The sequence below is a fragment of the Mobula hypostoma genome, chromosome 12, assembly GCF_963921235.1.
Source record: "Mobula hypostoma chromosome 12, sMobHyp1.1, whole genome shotgun sequence".
Lineage (NCBI taxonomy): Eukaryota > Metazoa > Chordata > Chondrichthyes > Myliobatiformes > Myliobatidae > Mobula > Mobula hypostoma.
Window position 1 is genome coordinate 103,236,243 of NC_086108.1, and position 23,142 is coordinate 103,259,384.

The following is a 23,142-nucleotide window of genomic DNA, read 5'->3' on the forward strand; positions in this document are numbered from 1 at the left end:
AGCAAAATCCACCTCCAGTATATACACTCAACCAATGTACATCTTCATCATCATTATGTGCCATGTCGCATGATGTGGGTGATCATGGTCCCATGAACACGATTGTTCTTAGCAAATTTTTCTACAGAAGTGATTTGCCATTGCCTTCTTCCGGGCAGTGTTTTTACAAGATGGGTGACCCCAGCCATTGTCAATACTCTTCAGTGATTGTCTGCCTGGTGTCAGTGGTCACATAACCAGGACTTGTGATATGCACCAGCTGCACATATGACCATCCACCACCTGATCCCATGGCTTCACGTGACCCTGATCAGGGGGTGCTATTCTTTTCCCAAGGGTGACCTGCAGGCTCGCAAAGGGAAGGAGCACCATGCACATCCTTTGGTAGAGATGTATCTCCATCCCGCCACCCAATTATCTATAGCCTTGATTGATACTTTGAGCTATGTAAGATCAGAGCAATGCACTGGTGATGACAGCAGAGGCTATGATTTAGATTTGAGAGAGATTCACTTTATTTCTCACATGTACATCGAAACAGAGTGAAATGCGTCAACACACACAAAAGGTTGGAGGAACTCAGCAGGTCAAGCAGCATCTCCTGACCTGCTGCGTTCTTCCAGCATTTTGCACGTTTCACTGGACTTCCATTATTTGAAGAATCTCTTGTGCAGCCACTGGTGTCAACTAACACAGTCCGAATATGAGCTGGAGACAGCTGACAAGTGTCGCCATGCTTTCAGTACCAACATTGCCTTCCCACAACTTACCAACCCTAACTCATACGTCATTCAAATGTGGGAGGAAACTAGAGCACCCAAAAGAAAAGTCATGCAGTCACCGGAAAAATACACAAACTCCTTACAGGCAGTGGCTGGAACGGAACCCCAGTCGCTGTTCACTGGTGCTGTAATAGCATTATGCTAATCTCTATGCAATCATGGTGCCTTTATTTGGAATAAATGGCAATTTAAGTAAAATATAGATACATGACACAAACCCCAGCCAGCAGCTACTGCACTGTCATGGGCAGTATACGAGCTGTCAGGTCAACTCCCCATCTAAAAATAATTCATTTGTGATTAAATAGGATTTAAATTTATTCACAGGAGTACACAAGAATGAAGGGTTATTTGATAGAGGTATACAAAATTATGAGTGGTATAGATAGGGTAAAGGCAAGTAAGACCTTTTCCACCGAGGTTGGGTGGGACTAGAACTAGTCATTATAGGTTAAGGGTGTAAGGTGAAATATTTCAGGAGAACGAGGGGCAACAGAGGGTGGTGAAAGTGTGGAATGAGCTGCCAGCAAAAGTGGTGGATGCAGGTTCAATTGCAACATTTAAGAGAAATTTGGATAGGAACATGGATGAGAAAGGCATGGAGTGATCTGTTCTGGTTGCAGGTTAATGCGACTAGACAAAATAATAGTTCAGCATGGACTAGATGGACCGAAGGGCATTCTTCTGTGCTGTAGTGCTCTATGACCCTATCTGCAGCAAAGACTGTACTGCAGCTTTTAAAGACTCAAATGGTTTCAAACTCTCAACATGAGATTTACGACTAGTATTGGATTTAAGGCTCTTCATAATTATTTGCAAACATTAGTAAGACTGTTACAAGTTTCCTAACTGGGAGGGAGAATAACCCAAGGCTGTAGTCCTCAATCGACACCCAACAGGCTCCCGGCTGATGAATATAGTCTAGATGAGGATGGAGGGGCAAGGCATGACAAATTCAATAGTGGTCCTTTCCACTAACATCTGATCATTTTTACTGATACCTGCTCATCGTATCTTGTTACACACAAATCTCCTACATGTGACAGATCATTATGAAGAATATTAAGTTCAACTCACAAAGGCATTGGAAAAACTTAGTGGGTCAAGCAGCAGCTATGGAGAGAAATGGTCAGTCAATGTTTCAGGTTGAGACCCTTCTTCAGGTCCTGAAAGGTCAACCCTCCATAGATGCTGGCTGATCTGCTGACTTTCTCCAACACCTTTGTGTGTTACTCCAGATTTCCAGCTTCAGCTGTTGCTTGTGTCTCCATGAATATTAGGATGATTTCCCCTCAATTGAAGAAATCTCTGTTTAAAAGCAAGTTTACTCCTTTATTCTTCAATTAAATTAATTACTCTGTAGGTGTTGAAAATGTTTTAAAAGTCCAAGATTGCAGTACACAATTATAACATAATCAGATTCTGTATTTCTAGATGAGAGTGCAGCTGTTCTTACCTGTCTGGGATCCCCAATCGCTTGACGCTCCTGTAAATTGACAATGTATTGGCAACGTGGCGGTAGTTGAACCAGAATCTGGATGTACACACCTTGGGAGCAAGAATCAGAGAAACACAGCAATTAACTCGCATCACAGGGAATCTATTGGCATCTGACAAGATGCAAAACCAAAACGCGCTGCAGCAATTGTCTTTTCTTTGTCAAACTAACAGCAAGATTTTTATGCAATAAATCATATTGACTAGTCTTAAAGTAATGGAGCAAAATTCCATACCCTTATGCCCAGGATATCTATATATTTATATATAGATATATCTATATATCTATAAATATATCTATACATTTAACAACATTGGGTCTATTACATTCTATGCTGTGGAGAGTCAAATGCTCATGCAGACACTTTTTTAATGTTCTGAATACCTCCACCATTTCTTCAAGCAGTGCATTCTAAACTTAGCTGTAAAAATCATCTTTTTGTGCCATATTGTATGACGTTGGCGATCACGGTCTTCCATTTGTCTTTAATCTGAGAAGTTCTAATAAGCTCTTCAAAACTTCTGCCTGCCCATCCTTTGATGTAACTCATGAAAGTCATGTGCTGTCAACCATGACTTTTTCTTCCATCAGTACTTCCTGTTACTGCACGATGTTCAAGCTTCTCTTTCCTCAGTAATGTCCCATAAGTTCCTAGAGGTGTAAAAATATTTCTTCAGACTTCCTCTAAACTTATTTGAAGGTATTTATCCTATCTATTCCTCTCTTAAGTCTTCCTTGATTTAGAAGCACTTGCAATTTAACTTGCAAAATGTGAAATTGTCGTTTAATTATATTAACCACTGCTTTGGCATATTTATGGTCTAAATGGTCTCCTCACCTTAGATCTAGGCATCTCTGTCATTGGGAAAAGCTTCTAACTCTCTACCCGACCTACGCCTCTCATGTTGTATCAGGTCTCCCCTCAGCCTCCACCACTCCATGGAAAACAAACATAGATCATCCAGTCTGTCCTCACAACTGAAATGGTCCATCCCAGCTAACGATCTGGTGAATCTGGCTGAGCAGACTAGAGGCAACACAGCATGCTGGCTTCCATCCTTTTCATTATAATGTTGTTCCCTAGGTTGAGCCTGTGTTGAGGGAGCAGCACACTACAAGATATTAAGCTATGTTGGATCCACTGTTTAATTCTTAGATTAGACTATTTAGTTATTACTTTCTTTGCAGTTTAACTATTATCTGCTTGTATAGTACTTTAAGCAGTTATTATATGGATGTAACAGTTTAATATGCACCCTAGCGGTTATATTGGTATGATTCTGGAAACTTCTCCAGGTACTGCATTAATATTAGCTTTCTTATCAGTTGACTCGTATCTACAAATTTGAATGGAACTTTCCTTACCTATGGATATAAAAGAGCTACGTCATAAGGCAGCGCATTCTTAGATCTTAGCTTTCCCTTCACTTAGCAGACCTCTGTCACTGTCTGTTTCAAGTTTCCTTTGTTCCATCAACATTTAATAAAAATACTGTGAAGCAACAAGTTCTCTGCCTTTTTTCTGACTTCTCAAAGTACCTTGGACTTGAACATCAGAATGCAACAACTACATACGATCAGGACACATTTGCTGTAGCACTGTATATGGCCTCCGTTGGCCAAGGTAGATCATGGACGTTACTTGCTGTCTACATTTATGGTGGAGTGCCGTCTGTGGCTGATGAGACCGAGGCAAGAATGACAGTCTCTGTTGCAAAGGTCGTATCTATACCGTGTCTCAGCTCTGCTGCAGCTGCAGCATTCATTTTTATAGGCCCGCTTGTCTTCTGCTGCTTTTCAGGAATTTTTCATTGCCTGACTTGAGGTGTTGTTCCCGAACACCTCTCCATGGTGGTAGTTATTTATTTATTTGTTTATTTGTTTAATCTTGCAGAATAGGCCCTCCCAGCTCTTCAAGCCATGCTGCCAGCAATCCCAGATGTAACCAGAGTCAAATCACAAGACAATTAATTATGACCAATTAATCTACTAACCGCTACATCATTGGACTGTCGGAGGAAACCAGAGGACCTGGAGGAAAACCATGTATTCCACAGACCCCTTACAGAGAGCCTCAGGAACGAACTCCAAACTCCAACACCCCCAGCTGTAACACCATCACACTAACCACTGATTTTTACATCCCACCATGTAAACCAGAATTTGCCCAGACAGGCATTCAGTATAGGTTCCATCAAACACTGCCAAGGTACTTGAAGTTATCTAGTAGTTGATGCAATCTTACCAACACAGCCCAATTGTTTGTGTGGCCACTCTTGAAGAACTGATTTACTCGACGCTGCAGAAAAAATAAAGTAAATTCAAGTTAGGAAATATTCTAAACGCTATTACAAATGGAAAGCTGAACATAACCCATGGCTTGTTCACTTCTGCTTATTTATAAACTGGTTTATCACAATCAATCTGAACAGGCCCTTTGGCCCATGATGTCTGCCAGCCACAGTGCCAATTTAAACTACTCCCATTTGCATGCACATGGTCCAACAGAACATAGATGGTCTAAAAGAACATAGATTAATAAGTAAATATAACTGATTCTGCAGATGATCACACACGAAAGCCACCACTTTGCTTCATTACGATGATGTGTGAACGTTTAACTATTCAGGAGTGTGGCAGGCATTTGCATTCCTCCCATTAGGTATTTTGTTTTTCTGTCAAGTTCTTCCAAAGGGTTACGGGGAGTAGGCAGGAGATTGAGTCTGAGAGGGAAATGGTTCTGCCATGATGAATTGGTGGAGCACACTCAGTGGGCCAAATGTCCTAATTCTGCTCCTATATCTTATGGTCTCATAGTCTAAAAAGTTGGAGGAACTTAGCAGGTCAAATAGCATCTATGGAGAGGGACAAACAGTCAACATTTCAGGCCAAAATCCTTTATCATGACTTAAGAGAGTATAGAAATCTGCAAAAGCACGAAACCTTAAACGGTCCAAGTAACTTTCACTTAGATCTACATATGGTTCTGAGGTCAATAGTTGGGGTAACACAGCAGTGTGGTGGTTAGTGCAATGCTTCACAGCGCCAGTTGTAAGATCGCAGTTTAATTCTTGCAAACTTAAAACTTGCATCGGCAATTTTGCAGCGCTTGGAGTTCATGGCAGGGAGAGTTTCTTCCTTCTAACGTCTGCGTGAGATGATGGGGCTATCGGGACTTGAGACTTTTCTTTACCGTGCTCTTTATCAAATTACGGTATTGCTTTGCACTGTTGTAACTATATGTTATAATTATGTGTGTGGTTTTGTCAGTTTTAGTCTTGGTTTGTCCTGTGTTTCTGTGATACCTTTCTGGAGGAACATTGTATCATTTTTTAATGCATGCATTTCTAGATGACAATAAACGAGGACTGAGTGTCCTCATAATCTAATCTAATTCCCACGAATGTACGTAAACAGTTTGTACGACTGTGTTGGTTTTCTCAGGGTGCTCCAGTTTCCACCAACATTCCAAAGATGCACAGTTAGGGTTAGTAAGTTGTGGGCATTTTATATTGGCACCAGAAGTGTAGTGACACTTGTGGGCTGCTCAGCACAATTCTTGCTGATTTGATTTGATGCAAATGATTCTATTTCACTGTATGTTTTGACTAATAAAGCTAATCCTTAAGATCTTAATCTTTATTGGAGTAAAGACCCAAACTCAGACTTGACTGGGTTAATTCAGCTGCCCTCTGATTGCCAGCCTTCCAAGAATCTTCAAAACAAGGATTTCTTTAAGAAGCTCTCGCATTCAGACTGTAGCTGGTGTGAGCTCGAAAAGACCATTCATTCCCCAGTGGTAGCGTAATGCCACCTTGACACTAACAGAGGATCCAGTCCAATCAACAACCATACCTGGAGTTTATAATGAAATGGTACTGAGTGCCAGGTTTTCACTATTCTCTCTGACATTCCCCTCTCTGAAGCTGAACATTTTGTCCTCAGTAAGGACCTCATGTTTGTCCCCTGTGCCCACACCTCAGTGAGCTCCACACCCGCCATAACGCCGAGTTCTTCTTCCACTGCCTCTGTCTCTGTGCCTACTCCCTTGGCAAGGACTCTCCAGCCAGCACCAATAACTCCTTCTCCCGCCTTCAGCCCCTCCTCCTATCTTCAGCCCTCCACCTCGTCATGAACAACTCTGCTCTGGTCTTCCGCCTGCTCTGCATTTTTTCATTGCCAACTGCCGAAGCAATATCAACCATCTCCACTTCACCACTCCTCTCTCCAACTCCAACCTCACTCCTTCCAAACGCTCTGCTCTCCACTCTCTCCGCACTAATCCTAACCTCACCATCAAACCCATGGACAAGGAGGGGGTGCTGTAGTAGTCTGGCAGACTGACCCCTACCTTGCCGAGGTCAGACACCTCCTCTTACTTACCCCTCGATCAGGATCCTCTTAAGGAGCACCAGGTCATTGTCTCCCACACCATCACTGACTTTATTAACTCTGGTGAGTTAATAACCTTATTTATTATAGTGAGAACCTTTATTTCAGAGTAAAGAGCTAGGGATAATAGTTCAGGGTAAATAGGCATTATTTTGGACTGCCATGATTCCCTGCATAAAGGATTAAACAATTTTTGTTATCCTCTAATATTTGGGAATTTTAAATTTATTGGGGAAAAAAAATCAAAGGATGCAGGGATCTAGCAAGAAATTGGACGAAATACAGAGCAACACTCACAGAACACCGGAGGAACTCAGTAGGTCAGGCAGCATCTATGGACAGGAATAAACTGTTGATGTTTCAGGTTGAAACCCTTCACCAGGACTTATCATTAGAACGTTTCGGATCTCAGCCCAAAACATTGACTATATATTCCTCTCCATAGGTGCTGCCTGACCCACTGAGTTCCTCAGGCATTTTGTGTGCATTGCTCCACATTCCCAGCATCTGCAGAATCTCTTGTGCTAGAATGAAATACAGGACTGGCCGTGACCTTCATGATTCCTAGTGTGGACTCAGATAGGCACATAGCCCTAATATATTCCTCATGTGCTTAACAATAGAGTTTTACATCACTTGAGAGACACGTTTAACAGAACAAAGTTAATGCACGAAACTGACTGCTTAAACACGCTCAAATCTATCTGCTTGGAATAAGTTCACTATTACAAAACCGGTCTATACCAGCCACTTTAGTCACATAAACACAAGAGATTCTGCAGATGTTGTTCATCCACAGCATCAGGACAACTGACTTCACATACTGAAAAGAAAAGCCAAGAAGTCAAGGCAGAATCGGGAGGAGTACAAGCTGGCAGATGATGTGAGACAAGGTGAGGGAGAAGGTAGGTGGGTGGGGAAGGGGTTATGAGGTCAGAAGCTGGGAGGTGTTAGGCGGAATAGGTAAGTGACCGGAGAAGTAGGAATCTGATACCTAGTCAGACAAAAGACTGACCACAGGAGAAAGGAGAGGAAATGATGGGCAGGTGCAGAGAAGAGAAGGGTTGAGGAGGGAGACAGACAGAATGGGGAATAGGAAAGGAGAGGATGCTGTGGGGGGGGGGTGGAGATGAGAAATAACCGTAAATGGAAAAAGAGAGGAGGGAGGATATTTTAATCTTGGAAAATCTTTCAAGCCATAGCAGACAGAGAACCAAAGGTGCTCTCAAAGAAACAGATTTTAGCCGACGGGGGTGGGGGGGGGGGGGAGTAGTTTTGTGAAGAGAATTCCAGGTCTCTGTTTATGTGCAAAGATCAGCTGTGGGTAAACTCCTACCAAGACTGAATCAACAAAGCCATACAGTTCAAATCTCAATTTACGATATCATCAATAAATATACCAAACAAATCCAACAACAAAAAAAAACTCTTAAAATAAATCAGGGCCATTGCAGCTAGGCCAAGGCGGAAGGGGGAGGACTGCAAGCTGTGCCATATATGCCTCATCAGTTGGCGAGAAATGAGATTCTGAGTTTAATTTCAGGAGGGGATTTATTTCTCTGATGATCCAATACCTTATTAATAAGGTGGCAATTTGATTAACTCCAGGCAGCTGGGCTCTCTTCAGTAATTACTGCCAATTGCTTAAATCTCTGATACAAATCTAATTAGGTTCTTAATAATATATCTCAAGAACTACATTCCTTAATAAGTGAATTATTTAAAAACATTTCATCACTATCCTAATCCTTGGAGTTCCACGATTAAAATATACCCTGGTGGTGCAAGTAAGAAGGGGATTGCAATCTGCCTTACACTTAGATTTCTGAATGCCACACAATTCTCCCATTTTGATTTTATATCCTCCTGGAACCTGGGAAGGAGAAAACATTTCAACAGCAGCTTTCTAAGTCAGCAAATGATTTTTTTTTAGGCCTTCAGAGTTCAAAGTAAAATTTATTATCAGAATACATAGTTCTCACCATATTCTTTTTCCTGCAGGCATGCTCGGCAAACCTATAGTACAGTATCCGTAAACAGGGTCAATGAAAGAGCGAGAGCATAGAAGACGAGAAACTGTGCAACTGCAGATATAGACAAATAGCTATAAATAACGAGAGCTTGAAAGAATAAGATAAAGAGTCCTTAAAGTGAGATCACATTGGTTGTGGGAACATCTCAACAGACGTGCAGTTATCCTCTTTTGCTCAAGGGCCTGATGGTTGAGGGTTGTAACTGTTCTTGAACCTGGTGGTGCAAGTCCTGAGGCTCTTGTACCCTCTGCCTGATGGCAGCAGTGAGAAAATGCATGACTTGGGTGGTGAGGATGGTTGATAATGGATGTGCTTTTCTACGGCAACATTTCATGTAGAAAATTACAATGGACGTTTACAAAATGAAGATAACAACATCTGTTAATCATAAGTTGGAACAATTTTATTCATTCTGGAAAAAATGGTTTAACTACATAACACCTCATAGGCCTGATTTTATTCTCACAAGTCAATGAATATGCTGTAAAAAAAAAGATCACTCCCTACTCTGTACACAGTTTTCTTCTTTCGATTGTTCTTTCTTTCCTCTCCTTTCTATCAGATAAATATTATGTGGAGATTTGTGACAAATATGATTATATAATATGTACAGTATCTGAAAAACATCTTATGGAAATGTTTGATGATGAAATTCAATAAAAAAATAAATTCCAAAAATAAGAAAAAGGAAAACTTGGACAGGTACATGGATGAGAGGTGTATGGGGGGATATGGTCCAGGTGCAGGTCAGTGGGACTAGGCAGAAAAATGGTTCGGCACAGCCAAGAAGGGCCAAAAGGCCTGTTTCTGTGCTGTAATGTTCTATGGTTCTATGTGCTCAATGGCTGGGAGGGTTTACCCGTTAGGTACTGGGCCGAATCCACTACAGTGGTATCTTTTGTAGGGTTTTCCTCTCAAAGGCATTGGTGTTCCCATACCAGGCCATAATGCAGTCAGTCAGCACACTTTCCGCTACACAACTATGGAAGTTTCAAGCTCTTTGATGTCATGCTGAATCTCTGCAGACTCCTGAGGAAGGAGAGGTCCTGTCATGTTTTCTTTGTGATAATATTTATATGATGGGTCCAGGACAGGTCCTCTGAGATAGTGACACCCAGGAATTTAAAGTTACTGACCCTCTCAACCTCTGATCCTCCGATTATTACTGGCTCATGGACCTCTGGTTTCCCTTTCTTGATGTCTACAATCATTTCTTTGGTCTTGCTGACATTGAGTTGTTAGGACAGCATGCAGCCAAATTTTCAATCTCTCTCCTGTATGCTGATTCAACAACACCTTTAATGTGGCCCACCTCAGCAAACTCCAGCTCTAATCTATCCATGTACTCATCAAAAATGCTGGAGGAACTTGGCAAGTCAGGCAGTATCTATGGAGAGGAATAAACAGTCAATGTTTTGGGCCAAGACCCTTCATCAGGACTGGGAAGGAAGATGTAAGAAGGAGGAGAAGAAAGAATACAAGCTGGCAGGTGATAGGTGAAGCAGGGTGAAGGGGAAAGGTAGGTAGGAGGGTGGGGGAGGGAGGGAGGGACAATGAAGGGAGGACCTGTGAGGCGAGAGGTGGAAAAGGTAAAGAGCTGAAGAAGGAATCAGATTAGAGGACAGGAGAAAGGGAAGGAGGAAAGGCACACAACAGAGGTGATAGCCATGTGAGGAGAAGAGAAAGGGTAAGAAGGGAGTCAAAATTGGGAATGGAAAAAGAGAAGGGGAGGGGCGAGAGAAATTCCTGGAAGTTAGAGAAACTGATGTTCATGCAATCAGGTTGGAGATGACCCAGACAAAACATGAGGTGTTGCCTCTCCAAACTGAGAGTGGCCTCATCAGGCCTTGGCCCGAAATGTTGACTCTTTATTCCTCTCCACAGATGTTGTCTGACTTGCTGAGTTCCTTCAGAATGTTGTGTGTGTTACTCTAGATTTCCAGCATCTGCAGAATCTCTTGTGTTCACGTACCTAACCAACTGTCTTTAAGTTGTTATATCTGACCTAACCACTTCCTCTGACACCTCATTCCACCTACATACCACCCTCTGTGTAAAAGAAAATCCTATTTATTATTGTCACAATGAAAAGCTTGTCTTGCATACTCTTCATACAGATTAAATCATGGCACAATGCATTAAGATAGAATAAGGTAAGTTAATAACAACGCAAAGGGCACCACGGTGGTGTAGCGGTTAGCACAACACTATTACAGCTCAGGGTGTTCTGGAGTTTGGAGTTCAATTCTGGCACCATTCTCTATACATCCTCTGTGTAGAATGCGTGGGTATTCTCCAGGTCCTCCGATCACCTCCCACAGTCCAAAGATGTACCAGAGAGGTTAACTGGTCATTGTAAAAATTATTAGGTATGGGTTAATCGCATTTGTGGGGTTTGCTGAGGCAGGTGACTCAAAGGGCCTACTCCTCGGCCCTGTATCACTAAATAAATAGATAGATAGGTAAATAAAGCATAAAATCTACAAAGTGCAGTGCAGGTAAATGATAAAGTGCATGTTCATAACTTTGAAGTTGGAATAGACTGTCACCAATTCATGTTAGATACACAGCAAAGCCACTTCTACAATGTCTTTTCAAACACTCCCTAGCCAAGTACGAGTAGTACTGGTGAGAAACTGAACAAACAGCTTGCTACACTGCTTCCTCAGATACTCCCTAGGCAAATAAGGCATACACCGGTAAAATAGACATGCTCTTTTTTCATTGCTACCATCAAGGAGATGGTACCGGAGCCTGATGACACACACACACATTGTTTCAGAAACAATTTCTTCTCATCCACAAGATTTCTGAATGGACAATGAACCCATGAACACTGCCTCACTTTTTTTTTGCTCTCTTTTTGCATGACATATTAAATATATTTTTTGATATATTTCTTACTGTGATTTAAAGGTTTTTTGTTATGCTTTGCAATGTCTGGCTGCCACAAGACAACAAATTTCATGTCATATGCCAGTGATATTGAATCTGATTCTGGCCCCTTAAGGCCAACGTTTCCCAGGGCAGGTTCAGCATGGGCTGAATATTGATTACATCTGTCTGTGACAATAACATGCTTCCTACTTTTTCCTCTAATGAAAAGGCATCCAACAAAAACAGAATCATTATGCACTAACAGAAACTTTCATCGGAATAGGCATAAATAGAGAAGTACAAAATATAGATGTCAAATGAAAATGAAAGTTTTGAAAAATTGCCTGTCACAGTCTGTGTAATTACACTGTCGTCAGAGCGTAATTTGTTGCCTCACTCTGCAGCTGGTTTCCACATGACACAATCACTAATTAAAAGAAAACAAGTATGCATTCAGTTCATTATCATTGAAACACACAGCACAAAAGACCTTGTAACCTGTCGTGCCTATGTGGCTCTTAGTTTTCTAATTCCCTGTTGAAAATTATCACCGAATCTACTTCCCACACCCTTTCAAACAATGCATTACAGATAATAATCTACTGCGACAAAATAAATTACCCACTTCTTTCTCCTACTTTGCCAATTAACTTCAAGCTGTGTTCCCTGTGCCAGCTGACAGAAAAGCATACAAAAGGTGGTGGATACAGCCCAATAATCCATCACAGGCAAAGTCCTCCCCACCACTGAGGAAATCTACAAGGATGCAACAAGAAAGCAGCATCCATTATCAAGACCCATTCACCATCCAGGTCATGCTCTCTTCTCACTGCTGCCATCAGGAAGGAGCTACAGGAGTCTTAGATTCTAATCTACAAAGTTCAGGAATAATTATTACCTTACAACCATCAGGCCCCTGAACCAGCATGGATAACTTCACTCATCTCAACTCTAAATTGATTCCACAACCTACAGACTCACTTTCAAAGACTCGACAACTTACATTCTCAGTATTGCTTATTTTATTTCCATGATTTATCTTCTTTTGCACATTAATTATTAGTCAGTATTTGTATGTAGTTTTTCATTGATTTCATTGTATTTCTTTGTTCTACTGTGAATGCCTATAAGAAAATAAATCTCAAGGTAGTATATGATGGCACATACACTCAGAGGCCACTTTATTACATACACCTGCTTATTAATGCAAATATCTAATCCGCCAATCATGCGGCGGCAACTCAATGCATAAAAGCATGTAGGTATGGACAAGAGGTTCAGTTGTCGTTCACACCAAATATCAGAATGGGAAGCAAATGTGATCCAAGTCAAATTGACCATTAAATGATTGTTGGGGTCAGACAGGGGTGCTTTGAATATCTCAGAAACTGCTGATCTCCTAGGGCAGGGGTGGCCAACCTTTTACATTCCATGCGTCAATTTTTTCACTCACGAGTTCAGAAGCGCTATACAACTCTTGTACCCCCATTCAATTCTTGTAAAAATATGTTAATATAGAACTCGTGCGTGAAAAAATTGACACATGTAATGTAAAAGGTTGGCCACCCCTGTCCTGGGGTTTTCACGTACAACAGTCTCCAAAGTTTACACAGAATGGTGCGAGAAAACAAAAAATACATGCAATACATAGAACATAGAATAGTACAGCACATTACAGGCCCTTCAGCCCACAATGTTGTGCCGACCCTCAAACCCTGCCTCCCATATAAGCCCCCACCTTAGATTCCTCCATATACCTGTCTAGTAGTCTCTTAAACTTCACTAGTGTATCTGCCTCCACCACTGACTCAGGCAGTGCATTCCATGCACCAACCACTCTCTGAGTAAAAAACCTTCCTCTGATATCCCCCTTGAACTTCCCACCCCTTACCTTAAAGCCATGTCCTCTTGTATTGAGCAGTGGTGCCCTGGGGAAGAGGCGCTGGCTATCCACTCTATCTATTCCTCTTATTATCTTGTACACCTCTATCATGTCTCCTCTCATCCTCCTTCTCTCCAAAGAGTAAAGCCCTAGCTCCCTTAATCTCTGATCATAATGCATACTTTCTAAACCAGGCAGCATCCTGGTAAATCTCCTCTGTACCCTTTCCAATGCTTCCACATCCTTCCTATAGTGAGGTGACCAGAACTGGATACAGTACTCCAAGTGTGGCCTAACCAGAGTTTTATAGAGCTGCATCATTACATCGCGACTCTTAAACTCTATCCCTCGACTTATGAAAGCTAACACCCCATGAGCTTTCTTACTTACCCTATCCACCTGTGAGGCAACTTTCAGGGATTTGTGGACATGTACCCCGAGATCCCTCTGCTCCTCCACACTACCAAGTATCCAATAAGCAACAGTTCTGTGGGCCTTGTAAATGAGAAAGGTCAGAAGAATGGACAGATTCAAGCCAACAAAAAAGGTGACAGTAACCACACGTTACAGCAGTGATGTGTTGAAGAGCTTCTCTGAATGCACAACATCTTGACCCTTGAAGTGGATCTGCTACAGCAGCCGGAACACCACGAACATACATTCAGTAGCCAGTTTATTAACTACAGAGGTGTGGCCACTGAGTGCAGGTACTTTGATAATAAACTTACTTTGAACTTTGATTCGGTTGGTAACATTTTCATTTCAGACAGAAAGTTGTAGTTCAACTTCCACATCAGGGTCATGAGCAGAAAAATCAAGGCCAACTTTTCAGTTCATTCCTGAAGGAATGCAACACTGTCCTGACAGCAAACCTGCTTCAGTTCTCTAAGATAAAGACAGAGTATTTCATGGCAATGCACACAAAATGTTGGAGGAATGCAGCAGTTCTTCTGCAAGATCATCACCTTGTCATGGTGGAGTAGCTTGCAAGTTCCTGAGATCCCGAGAGTGATGTTCTCTTGGGGCTTAGCCACCTGATGCTTAGCTCCTGGTAGGGTCACCCATGGCGGCAGGGTCAAGGGGGAGGTTCCAGACAAAGAATGATCCAACCAAAACCTGAACAGTGGAGCTGGTGGACACAGCATCGCAGCAGTGAAGGTTGAGCAGTACTGAAGGATGCCACTGCACCATGACCCCAATCTGTCAAGGACTGTGTGGTGACTATCCATGCACCAGCCTCCCCACGTTAAAACAGACTCATACACAGGTGTTCTGAATTAAGGGAATCCACCCTATCATCTTGGATCCTGTGGATCCTAGATCAGCCTCTACAGTCACCTGAGGACCCAGCAATAGACAATCCCTTAGGAGGGCATCATACTCAGCTCGAGTGATCACACTACTATGGAAAGGAATAAATAGTTGACACTCAGGGCCTTCCCTCCATGGACTTTGTTTACACTTCTTGCTGTCTTGATGCCAGTCAGCCAATCCCGATGAAGCATCCTGGCCCAAAACATTGACTGTTTAGTTCTCTCCATAGATGCTGCTGAGTTCCTCCAGTATTTTGTGTGTTGCTCTGGATTTCAAGCATCTGCATCATTTCTTGTGTTTAAAACTTTGTGGCACCCTTTTGAGCAGGGCATCTCCACCTGCATAATATATTCTCTTTACTTAAAATCATTCAACAGATTGGGAGAAGGGGAAAAGATTACAGTGATGGAGACACCAAGGGAGCTTGGTGACTGGAGAGGAAGACTAATTTTGGTCCATGACAACCAAGATTGCCATTTTAAGTTAATCCCATTTGTCTGATTTGGCCCATTTCGCTCTGAACCTTTCCTATCCATGCACCTGTCACGGTACGTTCACTCCATACAAGTACCATTCTCTGGGTGAAAAAGTTGCCCCTCAAGTTCCTATTAAATCTTTCTCCCCCACCTTAAGCCTGTGCCCTCACCCTTCTTGATTCCCCAATTCTGGGGAAAAGACTGTACATTGACCCCAGCAATGCCCCTCATAATTCTATACACGTCAAGATTATCCATGTAAGCATCTTCAATGCTCCACTGAATAACATCCAAACCTACTCAACCTCTCTCCATAACCACGAATCCAGGCAACATGATTGTATATCTCCTCTATATTCATTTTGTTCAATAGCATTTTTTTCTACATGGTGAACAAAACTGAAGACAATACTCCAAATGCAGCCTCACCAACATCTTGTACAACTTCATTACAATATTCAACTTCCACACTCAACGTTGCGAATGATGGCCAGCGTTGTGGAAAGTGGCATGCTGGCCTTCTCCAGTCAGAACCAAAGTGGGGGTTGGTTGAGGGGAAAGGGCTGAGGGGTGTCTTCAGAGAGGGGATCAGAGGAGAGCGGGGGAAGGATAGGGTGCGAGTGAGGGACTCAGGTGCGCGAGGGGGAGTTCGCAGATTGCGAAGGAGGGGAAGGGATGTCCGTGGGGGAGGGAGGGATCCGGGAGAAAGCGGAGTGCAACGGAGGGGGTCCGTTATGAGAATGGACATGATCCAAAGGAAGGCTGGGGAAGGGGTGTCTGTGGCAGAATCAATGAATTCCAGGTTCCCCAGTTCCTGGTCCTCGGTAATTCAGACTGAGGGCGATTTCCCCGGCGACGCTCCCGGCTCACTGACCCTTGGGTCACAATCAAACGTCCGACACAGCTCTGCGCTCATTACCTGCGCCTCTTCAGAGCCATCGCAACAGATTTGTGCGGCCAACATAAACGCCAGAGCACACAAAACGACGGGCAGCTTCCCACCGGCTCCAGAGGCCGCCATATTCACGGGAAGTGCTTCCGTCGCGCCGCATCCGTCCAGCTTCAGTGCCTCAAACGTTGGTTCCGCCCTGGCCGCTTGTATTTTCCATTCATTCCATCTCTTAAAATGCGGAAGTAACTGAGCAGGTCAAGCAGCAGTTATGAAGGAAATAAAACACTCCTGATGAAGGGTCGCGGTCTGAAACGTCGACTATACATTTTCCTCCATAGATGTTGCCCTACCTGCTGAGTTCCTCCAGCATTCTGTGTGTGTGTGTTACTCTGCATTTCCAGCAGCTGCAGTATATCTTATTTTATGATCTTCAGTGTGTGTTGCTCAAGATTTCCAGCATCTATAGAATCTCTTGTGCCTTTTCATTCACTATCATTTCTCTCTGCCAATTTTCTATTGCAATAGTTCGTAAATAAAACATTGCTGATTCCAAGTTTATAAGTTTGAAATTGCGGGAAAGATATCGATAAGATTGAAAGAGTGCAGAGAATTACAAAGGTGCTGCTGGGACTTGAGGACCTGAGTTATAGGGAAAAGGTGAATAAGTTAGGATTTTGTTCCCTAGCACATAGCAGATTGAGGGGAAGTTTGACAGAGGTATACAAAATTGTGAGGGGAATTGATAGGGTAAATGCAAGCAGGCATTATCCAGTGAGATTGGGTGAGACTAGAACTAAGGTCTTAAGTGTGAAAGGTCTTAACTAAGAACTTGTGTGAAAAGTGAAATATTTAGGGGGAACCTGAGGTGGGGGAGGGGTCTTCACTCAGAAGGGGTGTGAGAGTAGCCGGTGGTGTATGGGGTTTTGATTAAAACATTTAAGAGAAGTTTGGATATGTACATGGATGGACAGTGTATGGTGGGCTATGGTTCAGGTGTGAGTTGATAGAATAGAGCTGGCCAGGAGATACAACACCTTCAGTCCCACACCACCAAGTTCAGGAAGTTATTATCCATCAATCATCAGGTTCCTAAACTGTCATGGATAACTTTAATTGTCAATATGCTTATCTGATTCTATGACATCCAGACTCACATTCAAGGACTCTTTCCAACGCATGCACTCTGTATGCTTTCATTTGCACAGTTTGTTTTATTTTGCACATTGGTTGTTTGTCAGTCTTTGTTTATGTACAGATTATGCTTTTTGTAGATACTATCATATTTGATATTTTTCCTGTAAGTGTCTTCAAGAAAATTAATCTCAAGATAGTATACAGGAACATATACTCAAAGACCATTTTTTCATCTTCCTGTCAGCTTGAACCAGTCTGGCCATTCTCCTCTGACCTCTCTCGTTAACAAGGCATTTTCATCCACAGAACTGCTGCTCATTGGATTTTTTTCTGTTTCTCACACCATTCTCTGTAAACTCTAGAGACTGCTGTGCATGACAATCCCAGTAGATCAACATTTTCTGAATACTCAGACCACCCCATGTGGCACCAACAATCGTTCCACAGTCAGAGTCATTTAGATCACATTTCCTCCCCATTCTGGTGTTTGGGCCGAAGAACAACTGAACCTCATGTCCATGTCTGCTTGCTTTTCTGCATCGATTGGCTGATTAGATATTAGCATTAATGAGCAGGTGTACCTATTAAAGTTGCCACAGAGTATAGATGTACTTTGATAATAAACTTATTTTGAGCCTTTAAAATAAAATCTCCAATTACTTTCAGTCTCCTTAAAGATAATCATAGGTGTGACTCCTTCTAGCAATTTTGGTTCCTCTCCCTGATTTCCAGCTTTATTTTTGCTTTAGCGCAACATGGATCAGAACAATGGGCGCTATTGACCACAACCCGCTCAGCAGGATTGTCAGAATAAGTAATAAGATCATTGGCCAGAAACAAGAATCACTCAGCAGCATCCATAAGAGACGGACAATAAAGGCGGCTCAACAAATAGTAGAAGACATTACACATACACTTCACACACACTGCACTCTCGTGCCATCTGGATGCCGCTACAGGTCCGGAAGAGCCTTATCCAGTTTTGTGCTTCCTCCATTTGCTGCCTCAACACCCAGTTTGAATATATAGTAAACACAGCAGCTTTGACAGTAACAACAGCCAGTTTGAATATATAGTAAACACAGCAGCTTTGACAGTAACAACACCCAGTTTTATTGTGTATTTGTATTTTAAATCACATGCATTAATTTTAGTATTTATTACCTATAGTGAGTATTTTATATTGTGTTTAACTATATGTAGTGTGGTGTTGTGTACGTTAAATTCTGTGATGTTGTCCTTGCCACGACACTAACAAAGTTCATAGTCATAGTCATACTTTATTGAATCTGAGGGAAATTGGTTTTCGTTACAATTGCACCATAAATAATTAAATAGTAATAAAACCATAAATAGTTAATAGTAATATATAAATTATGCCAGGAAATAAGTCCAGGACCAGCCTATTGCTCAGAGTGTCTGACCCTCCAAGGAGAGGAGTTGTAAAGTTTGATGGTCACAGGCAGGAATGACTTCCTATGACGCTCTGTGTTGCATCTCGGTGGAATGAGTCTCTGGCTGAATGTACTCCTGTGCCCACCCAGTACATTATGTAGTGAATGGGAGACATTGTCCAAGATGGCATGCAACTTGGACAGCATCCTCTTTTCAGACACCACCGTCAGAGAGTCCAGTTCCATCCCCACAACATCACTGGCCTTATGAATGAGCTTGTTGATTCTGTTGGTGTCTGCTACCCTCAGCCTGCTGCCCCAGCACACAACAGCAAACATGATAGCACTGGCCACCTCACAGAAAATAAAGTGAATTGAATTGAGTGTTGCGTACTGTTGAAAATTAGGAAGCAGTTTGATAATATCAAAAGGGAGAGACACACAAAACACTGGAGGAACTCAGCGGGTCAGTCTCCCACGCTTCAGGGAATGAAGTCCCAGCCTGTCCAATCTCTCAGTCCCTCAAGTCCTGTCGTGATAGGCATGAGTTCCAATCATAGATCAAACTGAACGTCAAGTTCAGCTTATTGTCATTCAACTGTACACATGCACACCACCAAACGAAACTACGTCCCTCCAGACCAAGGTGCACAACACAATGTAACTCGCACACATAACACATAAAGTAATATTACCACTCGTAAATTAACAAAACACATAGTGCGTTTGCAACAGAAGTTAAAAAGTAAACAGTAAAACACTACCGGAGCTTCATGCATGATGAAACTTGGATGGTGGTAGGGAACTCAGTAGATTTATGTCCTGGGGGAAGAAGCTGTTCCCCATCCTAACAGTTCTTGTCCTAATGCTACTGTTACATACCAGCAGCAATAGCTCACAAACTGAGTTAGGTTTTAATGTTAAAACCACTATATTTATTAGTATCTACTCAAAAATATAGAAAATTAAATGAAATAAACAGAAATTAACAGTGTTATGTGCGTGTGTGGCTTAGGAAGAGTTCTCAAAGTCTTAAGATGGCAAACTAGAAAGGTCCAGTAATCCATGGAATAAGTGAGGGGAGAGACTGGTAAATCCACGTTAAAATGTAGAGAGGAGGCGATCATGAAGAATTCCACAGGTTCCACGCTGGGAAAACAAAGTAACAGTCGCCGAAGATTTTATCCGTCGAGTCGTCCCAAAATCCACGTAGAAATATCACAGGGTGACAGTCACAGAATATATCCTAGCACAAGTGGTTACCATATAACATACCCGAAACCATGTAAGGGTTAACAAAAGTAGCCGCCACAGGGTATTCCAACAAAATCCACGTATGGATCATACGAAGTGACAGTCACACATCCAATGTGCACTGTGTGCCGTTGATCAACCCAATCCTTTGGGCATGGGAAAGTATCAGACTTTACCCATTGTTGCAGCTCCTGCCAGCAGCTTGCGGTCCAAATCTTCCACTCTTTCCCTCTCTCCCCTTCTCCTCTGAAAATCCCAGCGGTCTGTCGCAGCTTGCTATACTGACGTCATAGTCCCGCCTCATCCAAGCGTTTTAAAGTGACACCCACAGTAAACGAAACTGTGGTCACGTACTAACACTACAATACCTCCTGCCTGATGATAATGCTAAGGGCCCTTCGTACGTAGTGATCCTGATAAATATGTCTCTGGATCAGAATCAGAATCAGGTTTAATATCAGTTGTGCATTTGATATTTCTATAATAATTGAGTAATCTTGTATATATAATGTTTGATTAAGCATTCTTGTTCATTTAAATAATTATGGGTTATATGTAAAAATACGGTAATTGCATCTGCCATCATGATACCACGTAATGTGCGCGAGACTTGCTTAAAGTAAATTCGAAGCCAGATCCGCATTTCAGATTCCCGTGTCTTCCTTTCAATTAATTTAATCTTTTGAAGTTACAAAACATAACATCGGCAACGAGGTATTTTTAAAGTGAACCCTAAACGATTACTGACCTTTTAAAGCAGAGCAAGGCGTTTGAACTACAAAAAAACCTAGTGAGTAAAAAAAAAGTCTTCAGAAGGGAAGACATGATTGAGCTTTTTTAATTCAAAACAGAAGAATTCATGTGTTCATAAAGAGAATGGAAGGATTCATAGATTCACAAAGAGAGAGTACCAAGTGATAATAATCATTCTTAAAAATCAGAGAAGAATGGCTACATTGGAAAGTTTGACAAGTTTGATTCCAGAATGGTTAATTGGCTCACGTATACTGAATTATTGGAACAGTATTTTGAAGCAAATGGAATAACTAATGCGATGCAAGTGCCAATTTAGCAAAGTGCATTGGGTTTACATGCATACAGTTTGCTTTGGAGTTTGACTGCTCCGACCAAACCTGCAGAGATAAGCTTTCCTGATATTGTTAAAGTAATGCAGGACTACTTAGAACCAACTCTGTTGTTGATTGCAGTACACTTTCAGTTTCATAAGCAGAATCAAAAAGAAGGGGAGTCCATTTCTGCGTCTGCGGCTGAATTGAAGAGACCTGCTCATCATTGTCCGTTTGGTAATTGGCTTTATGATACACTGAGTGATCATTTAGTTTGTGCAATCTTGCAAGAAATCACTCAAAAACAGCTCCTAACTGAAGAACAGCTTACATTTAAAAGAGCAGTGGAAATAGTTGTTTCAATGGAAACCACAGAGACAGACAAATGGAGTTGCAGTCAGGAATGAAAGTGACCATGAATAAAATTGCAACATCTAAACAGAAACTGGCCTGGCTGAACAAATTGTGCTACCATTGTGGCAGGGACTCACATACACCAAACAAATGAAACTTTAAGAAAATGCAAGAAAGTAGGACACATACAACGAGCATGTTGGGCAGACAAAGATAAATGGACTGCACAGACAAGAGAAAAAGATAAAAGTTCAAGTCGCAGTTTCAAAAAGAGCACTCATCTGAATGCTGTTGGTGAAAACTCTGATAATGATGAGAGTGACACAAGACTGTGTAACCTTGAGATTTACATTGTGAAAAATAATAATAGACAAACAATATGGCTCACGCCAGATGTGAATGGCAAATTAATTTGAATAGAATTGGACACTGGCTCAGCTCAGTCATTCCACAAAATGAGTTTGAATGGCATTTCAAAGATACTAAACTGCAGATATCCAACTGTGTACATACATCTATTGATGCTTCTGGACACATCTTCAGTGATGTTCCTGGAATCATCGGGTGTTTCGGGTCTTTCAACATCATACAACCTCCTCCAGGTGACCCAGCGGGGGCTGATCAGACCTCAGCTTGTGTCCAGATGGCTAGCTACTTATGACTCCATGGCTCCCCTCTTTTGAGCCACAGCCATCTTGAGGCCCTCTCTGCTGCATCGGTGGTACTGCAGATGGCTCTCCTCTTCCTCTCTCCCTCGATGCCCAAAATGCTGAAGGCTCTAACTAAAGAACGGGCTACGAATCCCCTACAACCATCCTCCACTGGGAGACAACTCGCTCTCCATCCAGCCTGCTGACAATTGCTGACCAGTCCTGCGTACCTGGAGAGCTTCCTTTCATAGGCCTCCTCCAAGTTATCTTCCCATGGGACTGTCAGCTCCAGCAGCACCACTTGCTTAGTAGCCTCAGACACTAGGACAATGTCTGGTCGCAGGGTGGTTCTCGAGTAAGAACTTATACTAGAGTAAAAATAACTCCTGTAGGAATGACTCCGTAACAGTGAAATATAATGTCCAATAAGCCACACTGAGCTTGAATGTGGTAAAAACAGAAAGACCAGCATTGGGAGAGTGTGATTGGCTGAGACAACTGCAACTTGACTGGAGATCCATTCACCATTTGCATGCCACATCCTTCCAATAAAGTCAACTAAAAGCAAATTAAGAGAAGTATTAGATGACATCACAACTGTCTCAATGCTGAACACCATGAGCTATTGCCCAACAAAGGTTGGTGCCAACCTCAGTACCCCTGGTTGAAATCCTATTGGACCAAAGAAGGACCATGCTGCTCAGAGGAAGTGTAAAAGTGATGAAAGCAGTGGTCCGACTACAACAGTTTTTGTAGGCAACCGATCTGAGAAAGCTTAATCAGGCAGTTACTTGTGAAATGTGTGTTGGTTTTAAACTGGAAGCAAGTTCAAGGAACTTCAGAAAAGTTGCAAGCATTCAGTTTTTGTGAGTAAAAAGAACCAGAATCTACTCTGTGTGAATTAAGGTTATTGCATTAACTTCAGGCGGGTGTCAAAAAACTGCTCATAAAAGTAAATGGAAAGACCAGCTGAATGAATGGATGTAACGAGAATATTTTAAAATTCAAATTTCAAAGTTCAAAGTAAATTTATTATCAAAGTACAAATATGTCATCATATACTACCCTGAGATTCATTTTCTTGTTCAGTTTAGCGTTGAGGTGAGTGAAGTTATCCACATTAATTCATGAGTCTGAAGTTTG

At 42.0% G+C, this 23,142-nt stretch overlaps 1 protein-coding gene across 3 annotated transcripts in view; it reads right to left on the reverse strand.

Moving 5' to 3' along the window:
• The window catches only part of pigk (phosphatidylinositol glycan anchor biosynthesis, class K), a 191,481-nt gene extending 175,172 nt beyond the window's left edge, over nt 1–16,309 (reverse strand). For all 3 annotated transcript variants that reach the window (XM_063064721.1, XM_063064720.1, XM_063064722.1), the window contains exons 1-3: nt 16,174–16,309; nt 4,526–4,579; nt 2,239–2,330 (exon numbers count right to left, since the gene is read on the reverse strand). In XM_063064721.1, the coding sequence (XP_062920791.1) occupies nt 2,239–2,330; nt 4,526–4,579; nt 16,174–16,275 (248 nt within the window). In that variant the 5' untranslated portion in view covers nt 16,276–16,309. The remainder of the gene's footprint in view (nt 1–2,238; nt 2,331–4,525; nt 4,580–16,173) is intronic.
• Between the last annotated feature and the right edge of the window lie 6,833 nt (nt 16,310–23,142).